At 38.7% G+C, this 27,343-nt stretch overlaps 1 protein-coding gene across 2 annotated transcripts in view; it reads right to left on the bottom strand.

Annotated features, from left to right (window-relative positions):
- Positions 1-27,343, bottom strand: part of SCFD2 (sec1 family domain containing 2) — a 369,475-nt gene that overhangs the window by 236,271 nt on the left and 105,861 nt on the right. For both annotated transcript variants that reach the window (XM_081060497.1, XM_081060496.1), the window contains exon 5: positions 1,755-2,004. In XM_081060497.1, coding sequence (XP_080916623.1) covers positions 1,755-2,004 — 250 coding nt within the window. The remainder of the gene's footprint in view (positions 1-1,754; positions 2,005-27,343) is intronic.

The following is a 27,343-nucleotide window of genomic DNA, read 5'->3' on the forward strand; positions in this document are numbered from 1 at the left end:
TTAACCTTCAACTGCTAAACTTACAAATTTTCCTAATGTAAACATGAATGTACAGCAGCGCTTTAAAATGTGAAATTAGAGTTAAAAACAAGAAAATGCAATATCCTGAGCAATCATAAATAGAGAAACTAATAAAGAATGAAATGCTGGGTCAATAAACACCTTGAGCAAATAGCAAATGAATTCTCTTACAGAGTGACTTCAATTCCCAAAATAATAGAGTAACATACTAATGTTACAGAAAAGCTATCCAAATCACTTTAGCTAAAACACACAATCTTTGTTGTCTGTTTCTGAAATTATGCATTTTAAGAATAATTTCCAATTAAACTCTCCTAAGCATTCAATTTTACTTTGAATCAAATCACTGTTCTAAGCACTGTGTGAACCATATTAAAACTTTCAAAGTCAATATTCATTTATAGCCAAACACATGTAATCACATATAGTACTATACCTAAGTGAAATGGGAACAAATTCCACAAGTTTCCCTTAAGATTTAAAGTTGGCAAACAGGGGCCGGCCCAGTGGCTCAGGTGGTTGGAGTGCCATGCTCCTAATGCCGAGGTCGCTGGGGGAGCACAAGGCTCATAAACCAGCAAGGGGCAGGAGCTGTGTCCTACACAACTAGACGGAGAAACAACTGCTTGAACCGCAGTTGGGTGGGGGGACGGAAGAAGGGGGGAAAAAGTTGGCAAACAGGTTCTATACTAAGCAAGAAAATGTCTCATTTCTGTGGAAACTTCATTCAGTTTCCATCTCATCAGGGTTTAATTTTCCATAACAAACATAGGAAAGGTCAGCAGTGGGCACAAAGGAAAACACACACGCGTGGGACACTTAGGTTGACAGCTACACAGCGTGCTTCTGAGCAATCTGGATAGTTCCCTCAGGGAGGCACAACAGGGGACAGGAGGAAAAGTGGGAAGATATACGATCTGCCTCAATTGAACCTTCCTGAATGGAAAGGTCTACACACACCTACATACGCATAGTCATTAATGAATGGAAATCTAGTATGTTTTTAAGGTGTTTAAGTTTTATGTGTAAATTTTAATAACGTCTCAGTCTCAAACAGACCCAGGCTTAATCCATACTAGTGGCAATAAGCTTTACACAAAATATAAATAAAAATATTAAATTTGATGCAGAATAACACAAATGAATGTCTCTATGACAGTTCTTACTAGAGGTGAAATAGGGTTTATACTATTTAATTATATAGTTCCCCCAAATTAACATAGCCTACGGGTATTATTTTAGATACTACAAATAATTCAGATTCAAAATGAAATATGAGGAGTCAAAATAAGAAACTGCTCTAGAAAATGGAAACTTTTAATCCTATAACATTATGTAATACATTAGAAAACTTTTTTTTAAGTTTGAAATGACAATCTCAAAGAGAATATGTCAACACAAACCCTTTGAAGAGAATGCAATACATTTTATTTTTCCTCCAAGATATTATGCCCTATAAGTATTTTGCTATTTTAACAAGGCTTTGGCTCCAAGGAACATAAATTCTGACAAGCAAGTAGAAGGCCATTTCACTCCCACGACTGGAAAAAAAAATACTGCAATGAAAAACTCTGATCTTAAAGGTTAGCTAGCACTCAGCAGGCCTCATGAAGTTCCAAACAGTTTCAACGAGGATGGTTATATCCTCTTCCTGCAATAGCCTTTATTTTTAAACTTATTTTCTGTATCAATGATTTTTATGACTTACTCGTATATCTTTGTTAAACACTCACCTGTGACTTTTTGCAGCAAAGGTGACAACTCAGACTCCTCACAAAAGACGTTGGCCAATGCTTTCTTCACTTTTTCTTCAGCTTCAGCCAGGTCTTTGTCCTCTGTGAACTCTCCAGCGACTGAATAAATATATATTAGGAGGATCAACAGCTCTTCGGGGCTGTAGTCATCGTTGGTCCTCTGATTCAAAGGCTTGATCATGGGAAGCAGCTGATTTAACACAACGGACATCGCTGACTCCCCAATGTTCTGAAATAAAAGGTGGTAATGTGAAAATATGGTAATCTTACACAAAGATATACTTCATGTACTACATCAGTCCAAAGACAGCTTGCCAACAAATCCGTGATGTTCACTGTCTAGATTGCTTCTTATTTGTTTGTTTCTCATCCTGGAGAGAATACTGCAAGGAATGTGGCATTAGAGTTGTTGTTTTGAAAGATCTAGTATATAAAATGGCTAGTCAAGTTGTAGACCCTTTTATATTATCTTGTATATTGCTTAAACAAATAAACGTCCACTAGTTTTAAATATAAAAATACAAGTACTTCAGACACTAGAAATTTAAAATAAAAATATTTGTAAAGTAATATGATTAAAAATAAAACCATGCCAGCATCCATATATCCAAATGAATGCTGACACTCCTTCAGAGGAATTACCTCACATTTTGCAGCATAGTCTCTTCAATATTCTCTACACTGGCAAATATTGGTCAGAATAGATTTTTTTTTTATAACACTGAGAAGTCACTCTCTACTAAATCTGGTGATAGAATAAGAAGTCACACTGCGTAATGTCACTAAGGGTTCAAGATATCTTAGGGTTAGTCTGAAGGTAAATCACCTTAAAACTAAAAAGTTTTTGTTTTTAGCTCTTCCACCAATTTCCTGACTGCTATTTAACAGAGGATTTCAAAATTCCATGCATGTGATAATAGCACTACATTCCTGGAATAACTGCAGAACTTCCAAAGCACTATGCACATTTCTAGTACAAATTCTGAGAATTTTGGTGGACAGATAAATCTCCATTTTAAATACTGTGATTTAATTTCACCTGCAATATAAAATAACCTTATAAAATAAAACTCAACTATTGGTATTTATACTAAAATCAGGGGCCAAATGATCACAACTTGCAGCTTTCACATTATTCATTCAGAAGTGTTCATTGAGTATCTACTATGTTCCCGACACTATTCTAGGTCTGGGGACACGGCAGTGAAAAAAAAACACAAAACAAAACAAAACAAAAACAGATCCCCTTCTCTTATAGTGCTTACATTTTATAATAGTTGGGGGAAACAGACAATTAAAAGTTAAAGAAGTGAAATATATATTAGATGTTGGTAAGTGCTATAGAGAAAAATAAAGCAGGAAAGGAAGATGGGACTTTAAGGTAGGTGTGTGTGTGTGTGTGTGTGTGTGTGTGTGTGTGTGCGCGCGCGCGTAGGTGAACATGCACTATTTTAAAGATAAAATCCATGGTAAGGGAGTATTGGAATAAAGTTAAAAAAACCTATAGAAACTCATTTCTGAATAAAGTTGACAGCAAGCAGCTGAATGTGATTCTTTATTGGAATGACTACCCAAAATAACTGGTTGGTCGGGTCATTTCCACACCTAGAAAAATTTGGATATATCATCTCAAGGTTAAGGTTCACAATTATATTATTTGCTACACGAAAAATAGCTGTTACCATTTATTTCCACCAAACATCTTGGAAGTCCACAATGTACCACACAAAATAAAATGGTCTTTGGAATGAATAAGGTAAAAAATGGAAAAACAGAAGACAGATTTGACTGTTACATGGTGACCAAACGTGATTTACCAAGTATAAATACACCCACTTCTCAAAGGAAAGGGCTGAAAAGTTTCAAGTCATCCTAACACTGTGCTATCGTGTCTCTTGAGAGGAACCTTCAAGTGTTCGTTTTTTGCTTTACAAGCTGCCAAAGCAATTTGAAAGAAAGGAGCCATGTGGTTGGCTTGTTAAAAGAGGAGCCGTGGGGGGTGCAGTTTTGTGGTTGTTTTTTTTTCCAACTTTTTACCCTATTGCTAACTCCTTGGATGACATTAAGCAGAGTCCTTCATTATTTTATACCTCATTTCTAAAAAGTAGGTGTATACATCAAGTATCTATCCCATAGAAGCTCTATAACTCTCACCCTAGAGCAAAAGGATTTTTTTAAAGGTAGGTATGAAAAGTAAATCATGTTAGGATAATCATTGTAATCATTTGAGAAGATTCACTTATTAACATCTAGCCATTAGAGCATCATTGTTAAGTTGTTGATCTAAGATATGTCGCGAGAGGGCAAAATCCCTTATTAGTAACACTAAAGCAGGTTTCTGGTGGCTAGGTAATACCTGTGCACACTGGTTTCTAAAATTACTTTCTTATCTGCTTAATGCATCCCAAGTAGTTAATTACTGAGTTGAATACAAAGCCAAGAATACTGTCTTAGAGAGGCATGAGATACAGCGGAAATAAAAAGGCTCCATTTCAAAACGCCAGATTCCGATCCTGACTGTTCCACTACCTTGTTCCTTAACCTCTTACGATCTCGGTCAACCTCTTAGAATCTCCCTGTCTCACAATGACATGACATAACTAGAGGATGGCTAAGCTCTGAAATCATATTTATGTCAAGGTCTCCACTTTCACTTTCTTCCCACCTCCTTGCTTTCTAAAAACATTACCATTGGTGATAGAAGCCAGCGAATCATATTCTCACTGTTGGCTACACAGCAAAATATAAGTGCTTAAAAACAAAAAGCTTTACTACGGAAACAAATGTAGATACAGAATTACCGTAGACTGTGCAACAAAGGCTGACATACACACACGCATTTCCTAATTCTGTCCACTAAGAGGGCCTAGAAGTAGTGACAGCCCAGTAGCATGAGCACACCCAGTAGGCAGATCTTAGTTTCTAATATCATTCTCAAATGAAAGGAACCAGAAACCCTTGGAGAAATGGCTGATTCTGGGGATGGGGCAGGGACTTACAAGAGGAACCTGTAGATCTTGTAGTGTCAGAAAGTAAAAAAGTCCTTAAGAAAACAAAAGAATGAGGGTATGTCAAAGGGGCACAAGGACAACTGGAAGATTTCTCAGTGGCCAAAGCTGGGACAATTTAAGCAACAAAAGAAATAAAATTTTAATGGGTTATAATGGACAGTACAAAATAAATGTGCATCACTCCATACTGATGTAAATGATTGAATTAGTGAATAAATGTAGGAGAAGAGACAGATCTTCCTCAAAGAAAATTCCAGATAACTTAGGTGGATAATCCTCTTCTCACACACACGTGGACGTAGAGCTTAATACCCCTGCCTCTTGAATATGGGCACACGGTGACTTGCTTCTGAAAAATCATGTGTGGAAAGGGGAGGGAGGAGTAACTTTACCTTAGCCAGAAGATCAAGATTAACACTACCAGGCAAGTCGTATTGATATCATGTGTCCCTAATATGATGTGAGGAGAACGGTACTTAGTTTTTGTGGTATTCTTCTTCCAAACATATAACCCTGATGAAACCTGTCCCTCAGATAAATCCTATGTGAGGGACATTCTATAGAATGCCTGGCCAATACTCCTCTAATCTGTCAAAGCCTTGAAAAATAAAGGGAAAAACGAAAAAACTATCGTACACCAGATGAGACTAAGGACAATGTACCAATGCTGGTTTCTTAGTTTTGCCAAATGTACCACAGTAAGATTTTAACAATAGGCTGAGGGGTATACAGAAACTCTCTGTACTATCTTGGCAACTTTTCTATATATCAAAAACTATTCTAAAATAAAATATTTATTGGAAAGAGAAGAAAGCGACTTGGAGGGGGATGGGAAGGAGGAAAGAGGATAAGAGACAAATCGAGGTATGTTTTGATCTCTTTTCTGTTAGACTGAAAATTCCAGGAAAGACAATTTCAGTTCAGTATGAGGAAGAACTCCTACACCCAGAGCCAAGTAAGGTACTGACTCAGGAAGCAAAAAACTTCCCACCAAGGGCAAAGGGAGGCAGGGTAATCACCCGGCCAGGAAGAAGCAGAGGGAATCCCATGCCACGTTGGTTTAGAAGGTGAACTAGTGCTTTCCTGCGCTATCCATAAAAGCATGGCTCCAGACTGGATGAATAATGAATATCCATTTTGTAATCTCTGCTCTTAGAATGAACCTCAACAAGAAGAAAGGAAAACATCAATGACTCCCTAAATTGAAACCTTTTTAAAGGTGAAAGAAAGAATCTGAGGTTATGGAACCTGGGTTTGAGACATGACTGCACCACTTACTAGCTGTGTGACCTTGTGCAAGTTATTTAATTTCTCCAAGTCTCAGTTTCCTCATCTGTAAAACGGAAATAATACCACAAATACTCGAGTATTAAGCAATCACAAACCACAGCACCCATTTTCATAATATTGGGATAATTGCGTAAATACTTTGTGGTTTAAAATAGAGTAATCCCTACCATGGAATGGTTTTTGTAAGGACTCAAACAGAAGGGGGCGCCATCTTTTCTGAGGGCTAATTTTGAGGAAAGCACTTTCTCTCCTACATCTAAGGATATACAATAATAGTGTTTGCTTCATAAGGTTGTTCTAAAGATTTAATAATAGAAGTAAATCACATAGCACTGTGCCTGGCATATAGCCTCAGAAAAATATTAATTATTACTCCAACCAATATTGCCTACCACCCCATGGACTCCTTTCTCCCTGAGCAAGACCGATTGAGATGATTGGTAAGGGAATGAAATGCCTTCTAGGAATAGGAAGTTAGCAGTCTCAAGAAGGGAGAAGCAGCCTACAAACGCTAGATGTGAAACCACATCTTGAAACTTAACTGCAAAGTTAGTCAAAGGTTAAAGGCAATATAAACATCATTAAATACAGCCATTAAAAAAGCACACACAGAGCAAACCACAGCCAAAGCAAAAAAAAAAAAAAAAAAAAAAAAGTGCCTTCTTTATAAAATACCAGGGATTAAATTTCTCATTCATTTTGATATAAATAGGCCTACTGGTAGGAGGTGGAGGATTGGAGTTGTGTCTAGAGTGACAAAACTATTCTGCAGACTGAGGCTCCTGTTATTTTTGAATGAGGCCCCAGTAACTTCATACAAAAGGCCCTCTGTAAATGCATGTTGTCTTTAGAAAAGCCAACTTTTGGGTGGAATTAAAACACCTCTCCGAAGTCAGAGTCAGTCTCTGGGCCGGCTGCCTCTACAGAAATGAGGAGCTAACAGGCCACATTCCGCGTGGCTGCAGAGCAGGCCGGGCTGGCTCCACACCTGCTCCTGCCTGATGCAGAGTCTGTAGACATTCAGCGAAACTCTAAGCCACCCTAAGGTTCTGCAGAGAACCCATCTCTGTACTTCCTCCGAGCTTCAGCTCAGTGCGGGGCACGCTACCAGTGGGGGCCCGAGGGAGTACCTCAGACCCTTCTGCCTGAAAACATCACTTGCTGTCCTTGCATTAGGACTTGCCACTAGGCCTTAAAGCCATTCTACTTCTTTGTGGGAATGAACTTCTTTTTATGCTGCAGGCAACATGCAACAACATAACTTGGTATGTAAAGATAATTCATTGATGTACTCATGCATTTTTTATTGTGTACATACTATGTAGCAGGTACTGTGCTATATTCTGGGGAAAAACAAAGCAAGTCACAAGATTCAAGGAGCTTACAGGTGAGGGAGGGTAGGACTGAACCGTTGTGATGATGTAGTAATAGTGCTTTAGTAGAGGTATTTATTCACTTTAGGAACACAGCAACGGAACACCTAAATCCTGGAAGAGGTGGTTCCTCAACTGAGTCTTAAACAATCAACATCTAGAAATCAGGGAGAAGCAAAGTTCTGAGAAATGAGCGATGGTGTAGGAGGATCCTTCCTTCTTTCCTTCAGCAAATATTTAATACATACTTACTAAGAGTGTGTGCTACGCAGAATGATGGGCCCCCAAAGAGGCCTAACCTTTAATCCCCAGAACCATAAATGTTACCTTATATGGCAAAAGGGACTTCACAGCTGTGATTCAGGTGACAGATCTTGAGATGGGGAGACTATCCTGCATTACTGGGTGGCCCATCCTAACCACATGAGTCCTTCAAGTAGAGGAGAGAAAGGTCAGTAAAGCAGAAGGGTCAGAAAGAAGCCACGTTGCTGACAATGAAGATGGAGAAAGCAGGCCACAAGCCAAGGAATGCAGGGAGCCTCTAGAAGCTGGAAAAGGCCAGGAAACAGATGGTCCCCGAAGCCCTCCAGAAAGAAATGCAGTGCTGCCAAACCTTGATTTTAGCCCAGTGAGACCGGTGTCAGTCTTCTGACCGACTCAATTGTAAGATAGTAAATGCATGTTGTTTTAAGCCACTAAATTTGTGGTGATTTGCTAGATGGCAGCAATAGGAATTTAATACAAGTGTTTTGCGTAAGGTGGGGCATGAGAAGCTCTGCATCAGGATCCACAACGCAGGCAAAGAATGTGGTATGTAGTAGGGCTCCATAAGTACTTGCCTAATGACTAACCGAACCAGCAAGAGCAAGCATGAATAAGTGCCTGGGTGGTACCTGTCCCATCTGTACCACTAGGGATCCAGTGAGCACCGTCAGGGATGTCACAGAGAGGGAAAGGCATAGAGACACACCACATTTAATGTTTTCAACTTGCAAGTTTTCCTAGAACTAGTCAGTCCAAAACCAGGCAACGTCATAAGTCAATATTCATCAAGCCCAGAAGCATCACATAGGTCAGTGGTTTTTAAAGTGTGGTCCATAGACCCGAGATCCCAGAGACCTTTTATAATAATACTAAGACATTCTTTCCCTATTCACTGTGTTGACATTTGCACTAATAGTTAAAAAATAATGGCGGGCAAAATTGCTGGTACCTTAGCACAGATCAAGGAGAGTGGTTCCAAACTGTATCAACAATCATTGTAGTCTTTACCGCTACGCTATGTACTCACAGTTGAAACTATTTTAAAAGTCAGTTTCACTTAACAATACTCTTGATTGAGCAGTAAAAATTAATCTTGCAAAATCTCAACCCTTAACTAGAGGTCTCTTTAATAGTCTGTGTAACAAAATAGGAACTATGAATAAAGCACTTCTGCTATTACTAACGTACAAGGGTTATCTTAAGGAAAAGCGCTGTGCAATTATGGAAGTTGTGGACTGAATTAATGGTTTCTCTCGTGCAACGCCAATGCTAACTGAAAGAATTTTAGATAGAGAAATTAGGATTATTAACAGTTGGGTATTTGCCCAACATTTTCTTGAAAATGAACAAAGTGAGCCTGTTCCTTCAAGAAAAGCAACTGATATGTTTATTGATAAAATTCTGCCTTTTAAGCAAAAATTCAAATTTTGGACAACTTGTATCTGCCACTGCCAGATACTCTACACTTAAAGACTTTCTGATGCGATTAATAGTGACATTAAAAATGTGCTTTTTTTGAATTGCATAATGAAATGTATCAACATTTGGAAGATCTGCTTAACTCAGCCAATATTTTCCCAATGACCAATGTATGATGTCAGACTCTCAGGCATAGGCAAAAGAGCCATCCAAAATACAAAAGGGATAAGTGAATTTCAATACAAAAGAGTACAAAAATCTCATTGATATGGTTTCCAATTCCAAATTACAACCTACTTTTAAGAAATTCCTACTTTTAGAGTCTACTTTTAGGTATGTTATCAAAAAAGAATATCCACAAACATCTAAAAAAGCTATCAAAATATTCCTCCCCTTTCCAACTATATATCTGCATAAGGCTGAATTTCATTCATATACTTCAACCAAAACAACATATGGCAGCAGATTAAATAAGGAGGCAAATAGGAAAATCCAGCTGTTTTCTACTCAGTGAGACAGTAAAGAGATTCGTAAAACTATAAACGAATGCCAGCCTTCTTTTTTTTTGTTTTGTTTTGGAAATATAGTTATTTTTCATGAAATGGTATCTACGTTAGTTTGTAATAAGTTTGTTATTATTTTAAAGGAATTGATAAATATTTTAAACATCTCAGTTTTAATTTCTAATGCAGTAAATACCAATATTTACCGATTTAAGGAAGTCACATCCTAAAAAGAAAGCTCATTATTTCCTACTCTCTTTTTCCCCTTCTCATGGCTAAAATGCAGACCAAGTTGTGGTAAAATGGCTTCAACTATCTTCTCTGAGAGAAAGGCAAAGCAGCATGGATTCCTTAAATCACAGCATCTCAAAAGTTAACGTGCATGGGGATGACCTGGGGCTCTTGTCCATGCTGATTCCGTAGGTCTGGGCAGGGCCTGGAGACCCTGTACTTCTAACAAGTTCTCAGGTGACCCCCAGTGCTGCAGGTCTGTGAGCTGCATTTCTGTGGCATCTGGACTGGACCATCCAACAACTTCTAGGCTGTAATGTGTACGGGAAATAAACCACCCTGTCTGAACCACTGTATCTGCGGATTCCTTTGGCATCTCACCTTACTCTGAGTACTAACTAATGTAACTCATACTAAACCTGTACCTCTAGCCAAATTTCTCTCCTTGCTCCCTATTCATACAGCCAGCTGCCTACTTACTGATTTCTCCACTTATACATTTCATTTGCATTTTTAACTCAACATGTCTAAAAGTGAACTCAAAATTTTTTTATCCCCAAATCTACTTTTCAGTCTGCAAACCCTGCATATACTGCTGTGTCGTACCGTCATTCTTCCAGTTGACCAAGACAGAAACTTGGAATCTACTGCCGCTTCCCCTGGTCCCGGCTACATCAAATAAACCACCAGGTCCTCACCATTTTATATACCCATCTCCTCTCCTCTGTGTTCCTTCTCTACCATCTAAGATGCAATTACCATTATCTCTAACCATGATTTACCTCATTCTAAACCAAATATTTGTTCTCCTTAAAATGATTTCATGGTTTCCATTGCCTTCAAGATAAAGCCTTTATATGACATATGTATTTCTTTTGTCTTCATGGTCATAACTAACTGTTCAGACTTGTCCATCATGAATCTTTTCCTTACAGGCTACATTTCAGCTTTGTGGAATGACTTGCATGTGCCTCTGTGCTTTTATACATGCTTATCTCACTGCCTAGAATGTTTTTTCCCCCTCTTTTCCACCTGGTCTCATGATTCAATTCAAGCATTATTTCTTCTCACTTTCCCTACATGTGTTGATGTGCCTACTTTGTGATCCCTGAGAAGTCTCTATTACCCTCTACAATGGCTTTTATCATCCTAAATTTAATTATTTATTCACATCTATCTCCCTTCTAAGATTGAAAAATCCTTGATGGCAAGAACTACATCTTATTCCTAATGGTAGCTCTAACACCTAGCTCAGTCCTTTGAACACAATATCAAAAATATACTCACCTTTATAATGAAACAGCTGACATGGGGAAAAAAAGAAACGAACATTTACAAAGATATAATTATAGATTATCTCATTTAATCCTCCAGATTACCCTATAACATAGGTGTTATTATTTCAGAGGAAGAAATAGAGGTTGAGAAAGGTTACCTGAGATCAAACTCAAAACTGTCTTTCTCCAAAAACCTACACCTGGCCTTCTACACATGTCCTCTCCATTGCTTCCCAATCAGAGGGAAACCAGAGTTTGTGAGGAAAAGGAATCCAGATCCTTGAGACAGGGTATGATGCCAAGATTCTAACTAGGACAGACCACACAGGGAACCCAGCAAATGAGATAACTCAGATCAGAGCAGAAGCAGAAAGAGGCCAACCTAACACATCAGAGGTGACCCACTGAGTCCCCTGGTAAGAGACGACTGGTTTCAGAACCTCATTCAAGGTTAAGAAATCTCTAGTGGAGGGATATGTCGTTCCAGTCACAAATTTTAAGGCGATTTCCCATCCAGGTATCACCATGTTTATCCCCCAACCCCAAGCCCAAGTGACAGCTGTCTGGGGCCTGGGGCAGCCAGTTCCACTGGACCAGTAACCTCCAGTTACGTATAGCTGTCAACACAGTACGTCCTGTAGAAATAGCATAGTATTCTATGTTCACCTAACACTAAGTGGGAAAAGGATGGGAACACTGAAGAGATAGACACCAAAAGGAATCAGATCCTGAAGGCATCAAAAAGGATAGAAATAGTCTCCAGGAGCAGCTGGTATAGAGGGCAGATTGGAACTATAGCATGGGCTTTAGATGAGAAGAAGCAGGAGGAAGGCGGTAGGTCAATGGTGTGGGAGTTATATGGACAGGCTCAGTTCCCTTAGCAAGAGAAGTGGGAAGGTGGTAAGATACAATGCAGAAAAGAAGCCAGATCATTCAAGGCCATTGTGAGAACTTCTGCTTCTTTTCCTCGTGAGATGAATGGGGTTGTAAGCAGAGAAATAGTATGATCTGATTTATGATTACAAAGGCTATCCCTCAGGCTGTGGTGAAGAGAACAGACTACGGAGGGGCAAAAGCAGAAGCAAGGAGACAACTAGGAAGTAATTTCAATAATCCCAGTGAGAAATATGGGGCTTGGATCAAGGTAGATGCATTGTGAATTGGTTGAATCTGGAAATATTTTGAAGCTAAAGCCAGCACCGTGTGCTGATGAATTGGATATAGAGTGTGAGAGAAAGAGAAGAGTCTAAAATTACTTCAAGATTTATGAATGGAGGTTCAGAACAGGAGGAACGGGTTCAAAGAAGAAAACAGAGAGGGTAGAATTGGAGTGAAATGTAAGAATAGGATGGGCATAAATATTTCAGGAATGGGAATGTTTGAGGAATGGGGCAGAGAGAAAGGGACCAGAATAAATGAAAGAATTCTGAAGTGAGTAAAATAATGGCATAGATGGGAAAGTTGGAATAATGTATTAAGAAGACTTAATAGAATAAAAAGATATAAAGTAACACAGAGAGGCTACTCTCAAAGTATGAACATGTTTCCCAAAATGTATCCCTGCAAGGGGCACTTGGAGATAGCTGGCATTCTGTGTCTGTGGAGCAAATGATGCCCTGGCACCAAGAAATGGTGACGTTCTCAGAGGCAGTGAAAAGATTCTTTGGACTTTTTCTCCCACTAAAAATTCCATTAGAGAAAAACTGTGGTATAGTCACACAACGGAATACTACACAGCAATGAGAATGTTCTATAATTTTATAAGACAACAATATGGATGAATCTCACAAATATAACGTTGAATGATAGCATCCATAAAATAGAACATATTACATGATTCCATTTATTTAAAACACAAAAACCAGGGAAAACGAATCTATGTTTTTAGAAATCCCTACCCCTTGGAAGGAAGGAGTATCTGGGAGGCTGCAAAAGAGAGACTTCCAGGGTTGCCGGGAATATTCTGTTTCTTGATCTGGGTGCTGATTACACAGATGTCTTTAGTTACAAAAATTCATTGAGCTGTGCTTTTCTGTTATATTTTACTTCAATAAAAACTTTTTAAAATATCATTATACCAGGCCACATTTCCTGTGTCCTGGGAAGAACAGAGATATCTACTTAGAGTTCTTATTACAGATTAGCATTTATCCAAAGCAAGAGCAGGAAAATAGAAGATTACAGGAGTTATCGAACAATCTAATTCGGCTACACTTACCTTCAGCTATGGGTAAAGGTTAGGGCCTTGATTTCAGAGAAAGACGGAAAGAACAACTTTCAATGGCTGTTCAGTTTAAAACACACATATGTTTTAGGGGGATAGAAACTTTTTTTGTAATGTTTTTTCCCCAGTCTCTTGGGAAATGATGTTATGCTGTGCTTCAAACAGAACTGCCAAGTTTAGGAGGCTGTTTTCTGTAAACAGGCCAGCTGGGCCATAAGTTGCATGAAATAAGGGACAAGCTACGTCTTCAGAGAGAAAAACGGAACACCACAGGGAGTTGGGGAGTGTGCATCTGACAAAATCTCCAACCATTTGTCTTTATCTGGCCACCTTTAATGATTTAAGAGCTCTCTGCTATGTTATCATCAATCAATTACCATGATTGAGCAGCAGCTAAAAACTGGAGTATTTAAAAATGCAACTATCCGTGACCTAAATTTCCTGCTCATTCTGTTGGCCCCAGGTTAGGCCAGTTTGTTAAGGGAGCCAATAAAAATCATAAAAACAGGTCAACATTGGGTTTTCTGAAGCCTGTATAAAAATATTCACACTCCACCAATCAGTGCCAAGTTAGTGTGTCCACTCTTTGCTTGAGCTCTCAGAAAACACTATCTCCAATAACAAAATATTCCGTAAAAGGTATACATTATCTAAAAATCCACCTTCTCCCTCCCCCCCATTCCTTCCTTGCTTTCCTTTGAATCTGGCTAAGCAACAGTTTCACAACTCTCAGCAGGCAACTGAAATGGTGTCATTTTGCTGACTCCTGCAAAGGAGCCATATTTTGACAAGTTAGAGAATACAGAAGATGACAATACAAATTTTAGCTATCTTAATTGAGAACGTGATGCTGCACTCCCAAGCCTGTGGTACAATTCGTATTCCAGGATCCACACAGCAAAGCAAAAACTACTGAATAGGGAGGAGGAAGAAAAAGAAGGTGGAGTCACCGGATAGGAGGGGGGCAGGCATAACGGTTGTCTGTGAAAACCAGAACAGTTATCTTAAGCACCATTTCAACCCCTTTCATACCACTTGAAGGGACCTGAGAAAGGTGCTGCACTGAGCAAAGGCCCTGAGCGCCCGCTAAGAGTGACCAGCAACACAGAAATTCTATTCAGTAACAAACTGCCGTTTCTCACGCCTGTGACCTACCCACAGAAACCTGTCAGCTCAGTGGAGCAGGGACAAGGCCCAGAGCACTCTCTCCTACGAGCATCCCAGCCAGATTCTCAGCAGGCTGGGCCACAGTATTCAGAAGAAATTCGGGAACACACTTTGCACCAGAGGGAGCATTTGGACAAATTCCAGAAAAGGCCTAACTGCCAAATGGGGACCCAAAGGCACAGACTTAAATGCAGCAAACTTGACTTTGGTGGTCTCCACCTGCTTTTCTCTGACTCTGTCCCCCTTGTCCTGTCAAGTACACAGAACTCAACGCCTTCTTCCTCATTCTTTCTTAAAGAAATGAGTGATGGATGGCTGAACTCTTCCAAGAGAATTCTGCATTTTAAAGGTGGACAAGAGAGACAGAACCTAAGGTGAAAATTGATGACTCTTCAATGGTTAAATTTCTAGTTCAGTGGTATTTTAGCAGTAATTTATCGTAGAAAGCCATTCTGGAGCTCCTCAAGTCACCTTTTACAGAAATTAACCGAAAGACGCAATTTCCTTTTTTTGAAAATGCACTAGTACACATTCAGAAGGTAAACATCTCATTTCTTGAAAGGGATGGTATGAAAGGGGGTACTTTAAGTCCCACTCTGCCACTTAACTGTACCTAGCAAGGCATTTACCATCTCTGGGCCTCAAGTTCTCAGTAAAAAGAAAGATAATACCACATATCTCACCTCAGACTTTCAGCTCATACCTCAGACTTTGATGGAATACAAATGAGATGAGCACTTTATAAACTAGAAAACAGTCTCCACTTGCTTTACTACTATATGTGTTACTATTTCATTATCTTCCTCTCCAAAACCATGTTTTATTTAGGAAGAGGCCTGGTGTACCAGATATACTTATGCGCCTCCAAAGATTCAGCTGCCCATTGCCCTTCACCCCCTGAGACTTGGCCACTTGTTCAGTTAAGTACCTGGGCCACGGCTGCTTGCCTCATCCCCATACTGTCAACTCTCTCAGGCTCCCCTATTGAGGCTTTGATGTGGCTCCATCATCCCCACCAAAGTGGAATCCACAGCAGCAACATGCTTAGGTCCAACCCAACCAGTCCTGTGGAGTTCTGGCTTCCCTCGTGGCCACCCAGAGGACCCAGAAATAAGGGCAGTTAACATTCCCTTTAATAAACTCTAAGACCAATGAAAGGCAGGGGAAACTGGGAAGAAGTGACAGATAAATTTTTCACCTAGCCTCTCCCCTATGAAACCTATTATTATTACTCTGAATCAGGCTCGGGGCCTTTATCGTGCATGTTCCCTCTGCTTAGGACACTTTCCCCCCAGATACCCATGGGGAGGACACACACCGACTTCTGGTCTTTCCTTAGATGCCACTTCTTAGTGAGGACTAACCTGACAAATTGCACCAGTCCTCCCCTAATCCCATTCCCCTTCTCTGCTTTCAATTCTCCACAGAACTTTTCACCGTCTACTTTCAACATGTTTTACTTATTTACTTTGTTCATTGTCTGTCGCACCTCACTAAATGCTAAGTGAGTCTAGAAATGTCTGTTCTGTTCACTGCTGGATGCCTAGTGTCTAAAATGTCTGTGATACATAACAGAAACCCATTACATTTGTTGAATGACTAGATGACTGGATAAATGAAGTGTCTGAAATAATAGTCCCTGACACAAATTATTTTCTCCAAGTCATCTTTTCTCATCTGCACTTCTTTTCACTGTGGTAAAATACACATAACATATCGTTTACCATCTTACCCATTTTTAAGTGTACAGTTCCGTGGCATTAAGAACCTTCACATTGTTGTGCAACCATCACCACCATCCATCTCTGGACCTTTTTTATCTCCCAAACTGAAACAATTAAATAATATCCATTAAACAATAACTCTCCATCCCCCCTCCCTCAGGCCTGACAAACACCATTCTACTTTCTAGCGCTATGAATCTGACTTTTTATGTGCCTCACAGAAGTTTGGAATCATGTAATATTTATTTTACTTAGCATAATATCCTCAAGGTAAATCCATGTTGTAGCATGTTAGAATTTCCTTCCCTTATTACCCTGAGTAGTATTCCATTGTAGCGATACACCACATTTGAAAAATCTAGTTATCTATGTATGAACATTGGGTTGTTTCCAACTTTTGGCTATTGTGAGTAATGCTGCTATAAATATGGGTGTATCAGATGAACTTCTCATAGGAAGTAAAAAAGGATGAAACCTTAGAGGTCATGACGTCCAATCTTTGCCAATACGCCAATCTCCTTTCTTTGCCTTAGTGACAAAAAGAAGAAAAAAAAATCTGTGAAACAAACTAGCTGCTTGCAGAATAGAAATCATTAATTCTGTATTGGTAATGCCTGATATATTTTCCTTCATGCTTGTGAAATAGGCTTCTTTTATGGGAAGGTACAGAGACAGATATGAAGGCTGGAGGATATAATAGAGAGAAATTTTGAAGTTGGAAAAACAATTGTCAGAGACAAAGTAATTCTCTAGCTTGAAAACGCAAAGTTTCTGACAATGTGGAAAAAGGATTATGGCAAGCTGAGGTAAAACAAAGTATTTTCCTCCCTCCTGTTGCAAAAAGTGATACACGGATACAGGAAACAAGGGGGGAGCCCATTCACCACAAAGGTAACCAGCAATCAAGACTTGGCTTGAAGATGCTGGAAAAACCAGAGATCATATTCTGACGATCAGAGGATACTAGAGTATCACAGAGGCCCCCAAAGAAGGAATTGCCACATACTGGATTCTTTGCAATCTAGGTCCACATAACAAGAGGAAGCATTTGGTGGCATTTGGGAAAGTGGGGAGGATGGGGGGAGGTACAGGAGGAACAGAAGAGCTCTGATTTCAGTAAACACTAAGTCAATGGCTTTCACCCCCATACAAAGACGAGTGGGTTATACTACTAATCATCTCGTCCTCTGAAAAACCTTACTAACCTGCTCCCTCTTCTCTACCTGGTAATTTTACTTGTTCTTTAATACCCAATTTATAACCTATGTCCCCTCCTCTGTGAAGTCTTCCCAGACCTTCAGCATCACAGGCACAGAGGCTCCGTCCTGTGCACGCCCGCAATTCTTGCATCCTCTACAACTCTGGAACTTAGCCCACTGCACTGTCATTATTTGTGTACATGATTTACCCACTCGGCTTCTGTGTTCAAGGCACAGGTTTCATCTATTTGTAGGTCACCATCTCATGGTAACTGATCCAGCAGAACTTGAAGATTGATGGGGAACATTAAATATTGAATAGGAACACTGATATAACCAAGTACAAATAATAGGTCAAAAAATTCCTAAAACACAGTCACATTTCAAGATAGCCAGCTGGTCAGTCGCTCCTAGGCATTGCCAAACGCTACTTAGTGAGCTAGTCCATATCTGTAGTCTGGTAAGTGAACCACGACACTTGCTTTGGGTTTTAATTTTGTTCAAAAACTATGTAAAATAGCTGGTAACCTAGGATAAAGGCAGTGCCAAACGCTAGGGTTTTACACTGATTATACTGTTCATCAAAACCAAGGGGAGAGAGGATCAATTCTCTCCTCATATGAACAAATCTCTGGAACTTGTGATGTTTCCCGCATAAAAACCCGTTATTATTCAAAATTCTCAATATTAATTAGGCTATATGTTTTCTTAACAACACATATTATTGGGGGCCATAATTAAATGTGAACTACAGTGTCCTGTAGTAATACTAGACTAGATACTATCATGAGCCCTCTTGCTACAATAATGCACACACATAATACATATACTTTTTAATTCATTGCCAGCTTGTAAGAAAGTAAGGAAAATCTGTACAGGAAAAAAAAAAACTAAAACACAAACCAATAATTGAGCTGAAACCAGATACTGGAAAACAAGTCAACAGAAAGCTGGTGTTGCTGTGGGGAAACTACTGGCTTCTGCATAGGAATCCAGAAATTTGGCCTTGGGCGCCTTTCAAGGTGGGAGAGTTGAACCTGCAATTCTTATTTTAACTCAGGACACTGAAGTGGGCTAAAGCAGTTGCAGATTGGTAGTCAGCGACCCCTGGCTCTAAGGAAGCAGCCTAGCCACATCATCCCTGAAGGAATGCACCCCTCATTTAGGCCTACAGAATTACCAAAGATTATTCTACCAGATATGAGTTCACAACCAAAAACTACAAAACACACGAGAAGGCAAACCATGGATGATTCGGTAGACACGTCACACAGCAGAACCAGATCCCAGGGACTTCAAGGGTGAAATTATCAGTTGAAGAATAGAAACTGATTATATATGAAATGTGCAAAAAAATCAAAGATAATAATGAAAATGAAAAAAATTAAGGTGGGAATAATATGCTATCAAAAATAACCCAAAGTTTTTTTTTTTAATTAAAAAAAAGTTTTTAAATGTGAGAAACATAATATTTGAAATTAAAAACTCAGATGCTGACTTCAAATACTGAAGAGAAAAACAGGGGAAAAAGGGATAAACCTGAAGATGTTACCAAAACTATAACAAAGAAAGAAAAGACAAACAATATGAAAAGAATACCAAATGAGAAGGTAGAAAACATGTTTAAATGGAGTCTCAGCATGGAAAAAAAGGAAAGAGACATCATACTAGAAAAGATAATATGTGAGAATTTTCCAGAACTGAAGAAAAACATAAATACAAAGACACAGGAAACACAATGTATATCAAGCAGGGCACGTGCAGGGCACGTGTGAAGAAATCCAGAATGACACATTTTAACATTATAATTAAATTGTAAACTACAACCCCCCCACACACACACATCTGAAAAGCAGCCAAATGGATCACATTCAAAGGAATTGACATTATAGTGACTGCAGATGTCTCAAAAGCGAAAATAGAAGCCGGATATAGTAGAATGAATAACAATGGCGGAGTTCTGAGTACCCGCTATCTTTGTGCATCGAGCTCCTACCACAGTCCAAGCACATCCTACCGTGTTCCGAAAATGCTGGGTGAATGAATCAACTCTATTCCCCATCTCCACTTCAGTTAAATGATTAAATTAGTCATTAGGAAGAATAAAATGAGACTCACAGTAATGAAATCAGAAATGGGCTTATTTCCTCATTTTCTTAAGAGTCTTGAGATAGAGAAATGCAACAATAAATTCTCCACAAAGTGAAAAGCATTTGCTAATATGAAACAGTGAGCCCTCCCCCCACCCCATCTCACCCTTGTTCTCAGTTGAGAGAAATTCTTTTTATTCGGTACAGTTGGCATGGACTGTTTTTGTTTATAATAAAGATTCCTATCATCCATGCAAATGTGCAGCATAGATGACTGTTTTGCACGTTTGTGATAGACCATTGTACCATGTTGTCTAGAGAGTCTTACTCAGCTCCAATTTCAGTTTACTTCAGGGTTTCATATTCTGCTGACTGCATTAAAATTTTGTTCCACAACAATGGCTGCATATATTTAGCCATCCTCATAGAATTCCACATGCATTTGAATTGAAATTCAGGAACTCATAAGACACCTAACAAATAGCAAAAACTTCAAATCATTTTTAGAGTTAATAACTTTCCCACTTAAGTCAAATGCAAATATTATTAGAACAGAAATAAATTTTATTTTTTAAAACAAAGCCATGTAATGTGATATATTTAGTTTGGTTTGCATTTCTCAATTTCCTGTTTTTCGAAACTAGAATATTGGATGTGCAAATTCACTTGAGACAATATTGTAATATTTTCCAAATTATTCAAATATAAGCAAAAAATCCTACTAAATTTAAATTTTCAATTGCATGTGGAGTGAGACTAAACTGTTTTAATCTGCATGCAATTCAATGAGTTTATATGATAACTATGTTCTGAAATCTTTCCATTTTCTTTAGCATTCATCATAGATTGAAATTAACTCTTAAATTAATAAACATAACCAAAAATCAGATTTATATTTTCCATTATTTTCCAAAAATGATAAAGTGAAAAAAGAGCAGTTACTAATTTAGAACACTTGGTGTCTTTAAATTTGCCTCCATGAAATATTTTATCAGACTATGGGCATGACCGTTTTAGAAACCAAAAAGCACTTAACTAACAAGTAACAGAACTGCCACTTTCAGCAACTTTGGATATGTCACTCATGGTTTATCCTCATCTATAAAATGGGAGAACTGCACAAGAGGATCTCAAGCGTTCCTGGTGTTAGATTTACAATCCCATAATACATATGGAATGTTTATATCTTCCAAGCCCCTGGCTTACTTAACTATTCATTAAGAATTTATCACCAAGGCTGTGAATTGATAACCACAGTGATGGTTGCCCATCCAGTTCTTCATATCTCTCTACCCTCCACACAATAGCTTATTTCAATTATTTTTATCTATTCAATAATATTTTTCACGTTATTTTACAGAGCAGGCACATTAAATTAGGAGAGAGCTCTCAGTGCTGAAGGTAATAATGGAATGTATCATAATAAAAATGTATAATTGACTACTGAGATTCAAATTAAATGACATAGTCAAACTAAAAACATGTCTACCTACAAAAAATTTTCTTTAAAAAGTCTGCAACTTAAAGTATACTTTGTCAAGTCTAAAAATACTTGCAGATTTTTAAATTAGCAATGCTCGAAAATACAAATAGCATTCAAAGGAAATTTATTTTTGTGAACTGGTAGAGTAAGTATAATACATAGTTGAAATACATTGCTCAAAGACTCCTTAAGCTTTCTGGAGCTGAGAGTGAACTGATGAGATACTTTGGGAAGGAAATGGGACTATTACTTCGTCCAGAAGACTACTGAGCCAACATAGAAATGCTCTCATTCCCACCACACCCTATTTCGCCTGTGTTCCCTATCATAACCTCAGGGGAGGAACCTGAATAGGAGGAAAGGAACAACTATCATGCTAAGCAAGTGGGCACCTGAGGGATAAAGGCTTCTAGACCACTGTCCTGGCCACTCCATGATGAGGCTGCCAGCTGGATGGGTCACATAAAAACAATTTTCAAACATGTGGCCAAAAACGAAATCAAATAAAACGTACTTTCTCCTCTTCTGTTTCTTCTTCCCCACCCCCTTTAATAAAAATTTTTTATTGGGGAAGAGTGTGTTTCTCCAGGGCCCATCAGCTCCAAGTCATTGTCCTTCAATCTAGTTGTGGAGGGCTCAGCTCAGTTCCAAGTCCAGTCACCGTTTTCAATTTTAGTTGCAGGGGGCATAGCCCACCATCCCATGTGGGAATTGAACTGGCAACTAGGTTGTTAAGAACTCATGCTCTAACCAACTGAGCCATTCAGCCGCCCCTCCGGAAGCTCAGTGGTAGCTCGCTATCTTCAATCTAGTTGTGGAGGGCGCAGCTCACTGGCCCATGTGGGAATCGAACAAGCAACCCTGTTGTTCAGAGTTTGTGCTCTAACAAACAGCCATCCGGCTGCCCTGTTTCTTCTTCCCTTTTAATTAACTTTCCCTTCCTCTTCTTTCTGCTCTTCATCCATTCATTTTTACATTTATTTAACAAATGTGTGTCTAGGCACTGTGTGTTAGATAGAAGGCATATATTGGTAAATGAATAACAGGGTGCACACCTTATATAGCTCAGTTTAGTGAGGGATGGTAACATATGAACAGACAATTACAATACAGAGGTCGGTCTGAAGACAGTAATTAGCATTCCTGGTGTTATAGTAGAATACATTTGAGGCCCCAATCCAGAATTGAGAGATTAGGTAAAGTTTCCTAGAGGAAAGATCACACAAAATCTGGAGGAAAGAGTCACAGAATTGGCTAAATGAGGAGAAAGGGGATTAAGAATTTCTTTTCTGGAAATCAAAGTAAATTGAGGGGAAAAAATTTTAAGAAATAAAAAGTTATACATTAATATTCATAGAAGTATTATTCATAACAAAAAATAAAAACCACTCAAATGTCCAATGAATGGAGAAAAATGTGATATATTCATACAATGCAATAATATCTAGGCATAAAAATAAATGAAGTTCTGATACATGCCACATGTATCAGATGGACCTTGAAAACATACTAAGTGAAAGAAACTAGTCATAAAAGACCATATAATGTATCTTTCCATTTATATGAAATGTCCAGAATGGGCAAATCCATAGAGACAGACAATAGATTAGTAATTGCCTAGGGCTATGGATGAGGCTGTGATAGGAGGGGGGTGTTAGGGTGAAATAGGGAGTACTTCCAATGGGTCCAAGGCTTCTTGTTGGGGTGATGAAAATATTCTAAAATAGATTGTGGTGACGCTCACAAAACTGAATATACTAAAAACCACTGAATTGCACACTTTGAAATAGGTGAATTATATGGTATTTGAATTATATCTTGATAAAGCTGTTATTTAAAAAAATAAATGAAAATTGACATTTAACAGGATTATAATTAGAACGTGCCCAAACTTTGGGACTTTTATGAAATCTTCTATCTTCTTTACATTTTGGTTATTAGGATGATGGAGACTACAGAGTAGGTATAAAATGACACCTTTAAGAACAAAGTTGTTCCATTTCTACGTCCATTTCTATGTCCACAGATGGCCTGAGAGTACAACAGGCTGCCTGATCTTGGCTTTGACATTGACACACAGAACAATTAATCTGACCAAGCAAAACAGTTAATCTAAGCAAGGACAATGGCGTAGCCAATTCCATCAGCATTACCTGATATAACAAATGCCATTCAAAGATTATTAAATGAAATAGGAAAAGTAATTTACTCCAAAGAAATATCCTATCAAAATATACAATTCATTTCACTGTCTTTCAGTACTGTAACTAATAGTAACAGCCATTTTAGTAGAGCTTGTGCCTTATGCCTCAGTATTCAATTTCCTTACTTCATTTACTAATATGATCACCCCTTTAGCTTGGCACATGGCCACCCAGAAAATAAGAGTACATTTTCCAGCCTCCCTTGCAACTAAGTATGGCCATGTGACTAAGGTCTGACCAATGGGATGGCACACTGTGGTGACAGTGCAACTTCTGAGTCATGATCTTAAAGGGAACATGTTGCACCCACCACTTCTTCTCTGTCCCTATTTTTTAATCTGTAGAATCAGGAAATGCTTGCAAGAGTTAGAGCAGCTATTTGGGACAACAAAATGGAAGTGTGTACAGCAAAACAATCAGATTGAGGATGCCCGGACCCCAAGCACTTATTAGCCTAGACCACTGACAGATATCTTTACATGAGAGTGAATGAAATTAATATCTTGTTTGTGTTTACTGTATTTTAGGGTCTATTTATTATAGCAGCTAAGATGTAGCCTAAGTAACTGAACCATTATCTGCTCTGTGTGTCCGAAGGCCTTTCCAGATGGCTGGTGCACTACCCCTAAGCAAATATTTGGCAACATGGAACTCACTCATCAACTTTGTACTTAATATTTGCTTCATGTCAAATGGCAATAGTGCTAAGCAGAAAGAACAACCTTTTTCATTGTTATCATGAGTCCTTGCAGAAGCTTGGAAACTTTTTTCTTGCTCTAATACATTCTGGCCTCCCATGAAACAATCCTGGGAGCTACAAGAGATTAACTTTCCTGATGAGCAAGCACTCTCTTTGTAAATGGATTTACTGTGGTACTTTTGACTCACTTTTTGCTAGGAAAAAAAAAAGCTTTTAAAATAAATCAAAAGAAATATAAAAATGCCCTTCCTAAAACATAAGCCAGTGAACATTACCAATAGTTAATTGACTCTCACACACAAGAGTGATAAGAAAATATTTTTCACTTATTTCAGGCCATAGAAGGCTGACTCAGAGTAACACACAATACAAAGGGAAGTACAGACAGTAATAAAATTCTTCAGAAATTATAGAAATATTTGCAATATTAAGTTGAAGACAAGACCCTACATAGGAACCATACCACAAAACATCTCTCCTTACTCCCTTAAATAGTAGTGAACCATGGCAATTTTGGCATAGAATAATATCTTGCACTAGCAAACCAGCAGACTGGCATCCTTTAAAATGCTGGTCTGAATAATAAACCAACATTTTAGATATATTACAAAAGCAATTCCCAACTACTTTGAATTCTAATACACTATATCTTCATTTGTTTAATTTCAAGTGGCACTCCATTATGCAAAATGCTTTCACAAATTAAAATACGTTTTTCAGATTTTAAAATTTTAGTTGACTTGGTAGGGAAGAAAGAGAAAAACTTCACAGGAAGATGCAAGGGCTGTGCTAGACTCTGGATATTAGGAAGACAACATTATCCCCGACCTTGAACAGTTAAAGGTCTAATGGGGGACAGACAGACAGGCCCTCCAGCCCAACCACAGTGCTGTGTGGTATGTGACCTGACAGGTGTCATGTATAAGGTGCTATAGGGGAGCAGAGAGGAGGGATCGATTCTTTCTAGAGAGAATGAAATATTCACAGAGGAGGTGACGTGTAGGATGAACCTTCATGCGTGGCATCTTCGAGAATGAGGATTAGTACTGTGAGGCCGGGGTAGAGGTTCTCAACCTGAACGATACTGTCGCTCTAAGGGGCATCTGAAAGGGACAGTGGGGTGTTTTGGGTTGATTCAATAACCGGGGAGGACTATGGGCTCCCCTATAGTGTGGGAGGTGGTAAGGGGAACCAAGGGCGCTAAATATCCTTCAGTGCCCAAGGCAGTCCAGGCGAAAAGAACTGTGCAGTCCGAACGCCAGCTGCATCTCTCCTGAAGGACAGGGTAAGTAAAGCCATGGGATGGATGAAAAGACTGCAAGGGTGAAAGTGCCTGCCAAATGGCCTGTGTAAGTTTTCCTCCCGTCTCCCAACGCGTAGCCTTTGCTTCCAGTGCAGTACCATGTGGTATACTGTACATCTAAGGGGACACAATGAAAATCACAGACATTACAGGTTTGTATATTGATTATGACAATTTTCTGGCAGAAGCACTGGAGTGTCTTGAAGGAGGAGAGCCTTTTCTTATTCCGATAAAGGCACCATATGGGCTAGTGGTAGATTTGTGCTTTTCTCAAAAACAATTTGTCCTGGTGGGGAAGGAAGTGATAGTTCAGATGAGTATGGACAGAAAGAAGAGAAGAATAAAGAGATGGTTTGGTCGCACTTCATCTCGCACTCAAGTATTCCATAAATGTTAAAGATCATGAAGAGCTGCGCCCAGCCTTTGGTCCACCTACGTTGACCTTCTGTCCGTAGCCTGCCGTCCAGACTTGGGGACTGGCTTCTGCTCTCAAGACAAGATATAGAAGGGTTTAGCAGTCATCACCTATTTGACCTAGTCCTGGTCCCAGGTTTCAGGCATTGCTGATCCCAAGAGTCCATGCTAGGTTGCAAGCTTCCTAATCTCTGCTATTGTTGCTAATGACGCCATTGCTCCCTGGCATTATACTTCCGGTCAAGAGAGTCCTCCAAGCACCCAAGTCACCCAAAAGCAAAAGTACCAAACATAGTTTTTGAAAACTCAATTCATTGTCTAAATTAAACTTGAATTGTTCCAATACATTATTTTAAGGTACTGTTTTAGTTGGTAAGAGTAATATCAATTGTGCGTGCGCATACACATGCACATAACTGAAGATACTGAAATTTAACTGTGATTACAATCTGTGAGTGAGACCATCAGACGCTCTTAATTAAACAGAAGTCTAAGGTTAATTTGTAACAAATGAACAGTTTTCAAAACAAAAGCATTATATATAAAAGTTAATAAAACTGGCTCCAAGTTAATTAAATTTATTTTTCTTCAGAAGTATCCTGCCCTCTAACTGCAACGCGAATAGCTTTGTGAAATCATAAAACATCCAGCAACTACAAAAAAGTTGAGAGGGATACTTTACTATAGAAATAAAAATCTACGAGGTAGGATTTACTCCACCATCAACACGTTTCAAGATTTTGCTCAAGTTGTGCTCATGAAGACAATGCCTAATACTGACTAGGCTTTCACAGCATGCAGGCACAGTTCCACTCATTTTGCATGTATTAATTCATTTGATCTTTACAACAGCGCTTTGAGATGGTTCTATTATCATCCTCACTTTATAGTCTGAGTCTCATATCATTTAAGGTCTGATTTAAATTTCACTTCCTTACAATTTCTTCCTTATATATGCCTACCTCCCTCACCAATTCAAATTATTTTTTTAATACAGAATTGTACACCTGAAATCTATGTAACTTTACTAACAATTGTCACCCCAATAAACTTTAATTTAAAAAAATTATTTCCTACCTCCCCCTTTCCCTCCATTTTATGTATCTCTCTTTTATAGAACTTATGTACGTTTCCCTTTCTTGCCATTACACCACAAGTTTCTGGAGAGGTAGACTCTGTCTTACTCATTTCTGTACGCCCACAGTGACTAACAGATGCACAAAGTACGTGCCCAGCAAAAACTAACATTAGCATTCATAGGGGAGGAAAGAAGAAAGGAACTTAGCAGCAGTTTTAAAAACAAAGTCATGAATAAAAAGCAACACACAATTATTCTCTGTATCTGCAGAAGAGAGAACAAAAGAGATCCAGAGATTATGGGATAAAACATTTAATTAAATAATAGGTAAACATTAAACGATAATTATACTCAAAGAAAACACAGGTCAATGTTTACATTATTTTGAGAGTTGGAAGGCATTTCTAAACATGACACCAAAAACAAAATCAAGTAGGAGAAGAAGTAAATAAATGGTCAAGAGAGCCAATGAGTCAGGTTGCATGGATTCAGTTCCCAAGTTGGCATTTGTGGAGTCAATTTCTTCACTGTAAAATGGGGTGATAATAATAATCCTTGTCTGATACAGTTCATAGGGTGGAATGCATCAGACAATGAGTGTAAAATTCTGACCA

Source organism: Rhinolophus hipposideros, assembly GCF_964194185.1.
Source record: "Rhinolophus hipposideros genome assembly, chromosome: 1".
In the NCBI taxonomy this organism is placed as follows: domain Eukaryota; kingdom Metazoa; phylum Chordata; class Mammalia; order Chiroptera; family Rhinolophidae; genus Rhinolophus; species Rhinolophus hipposideros.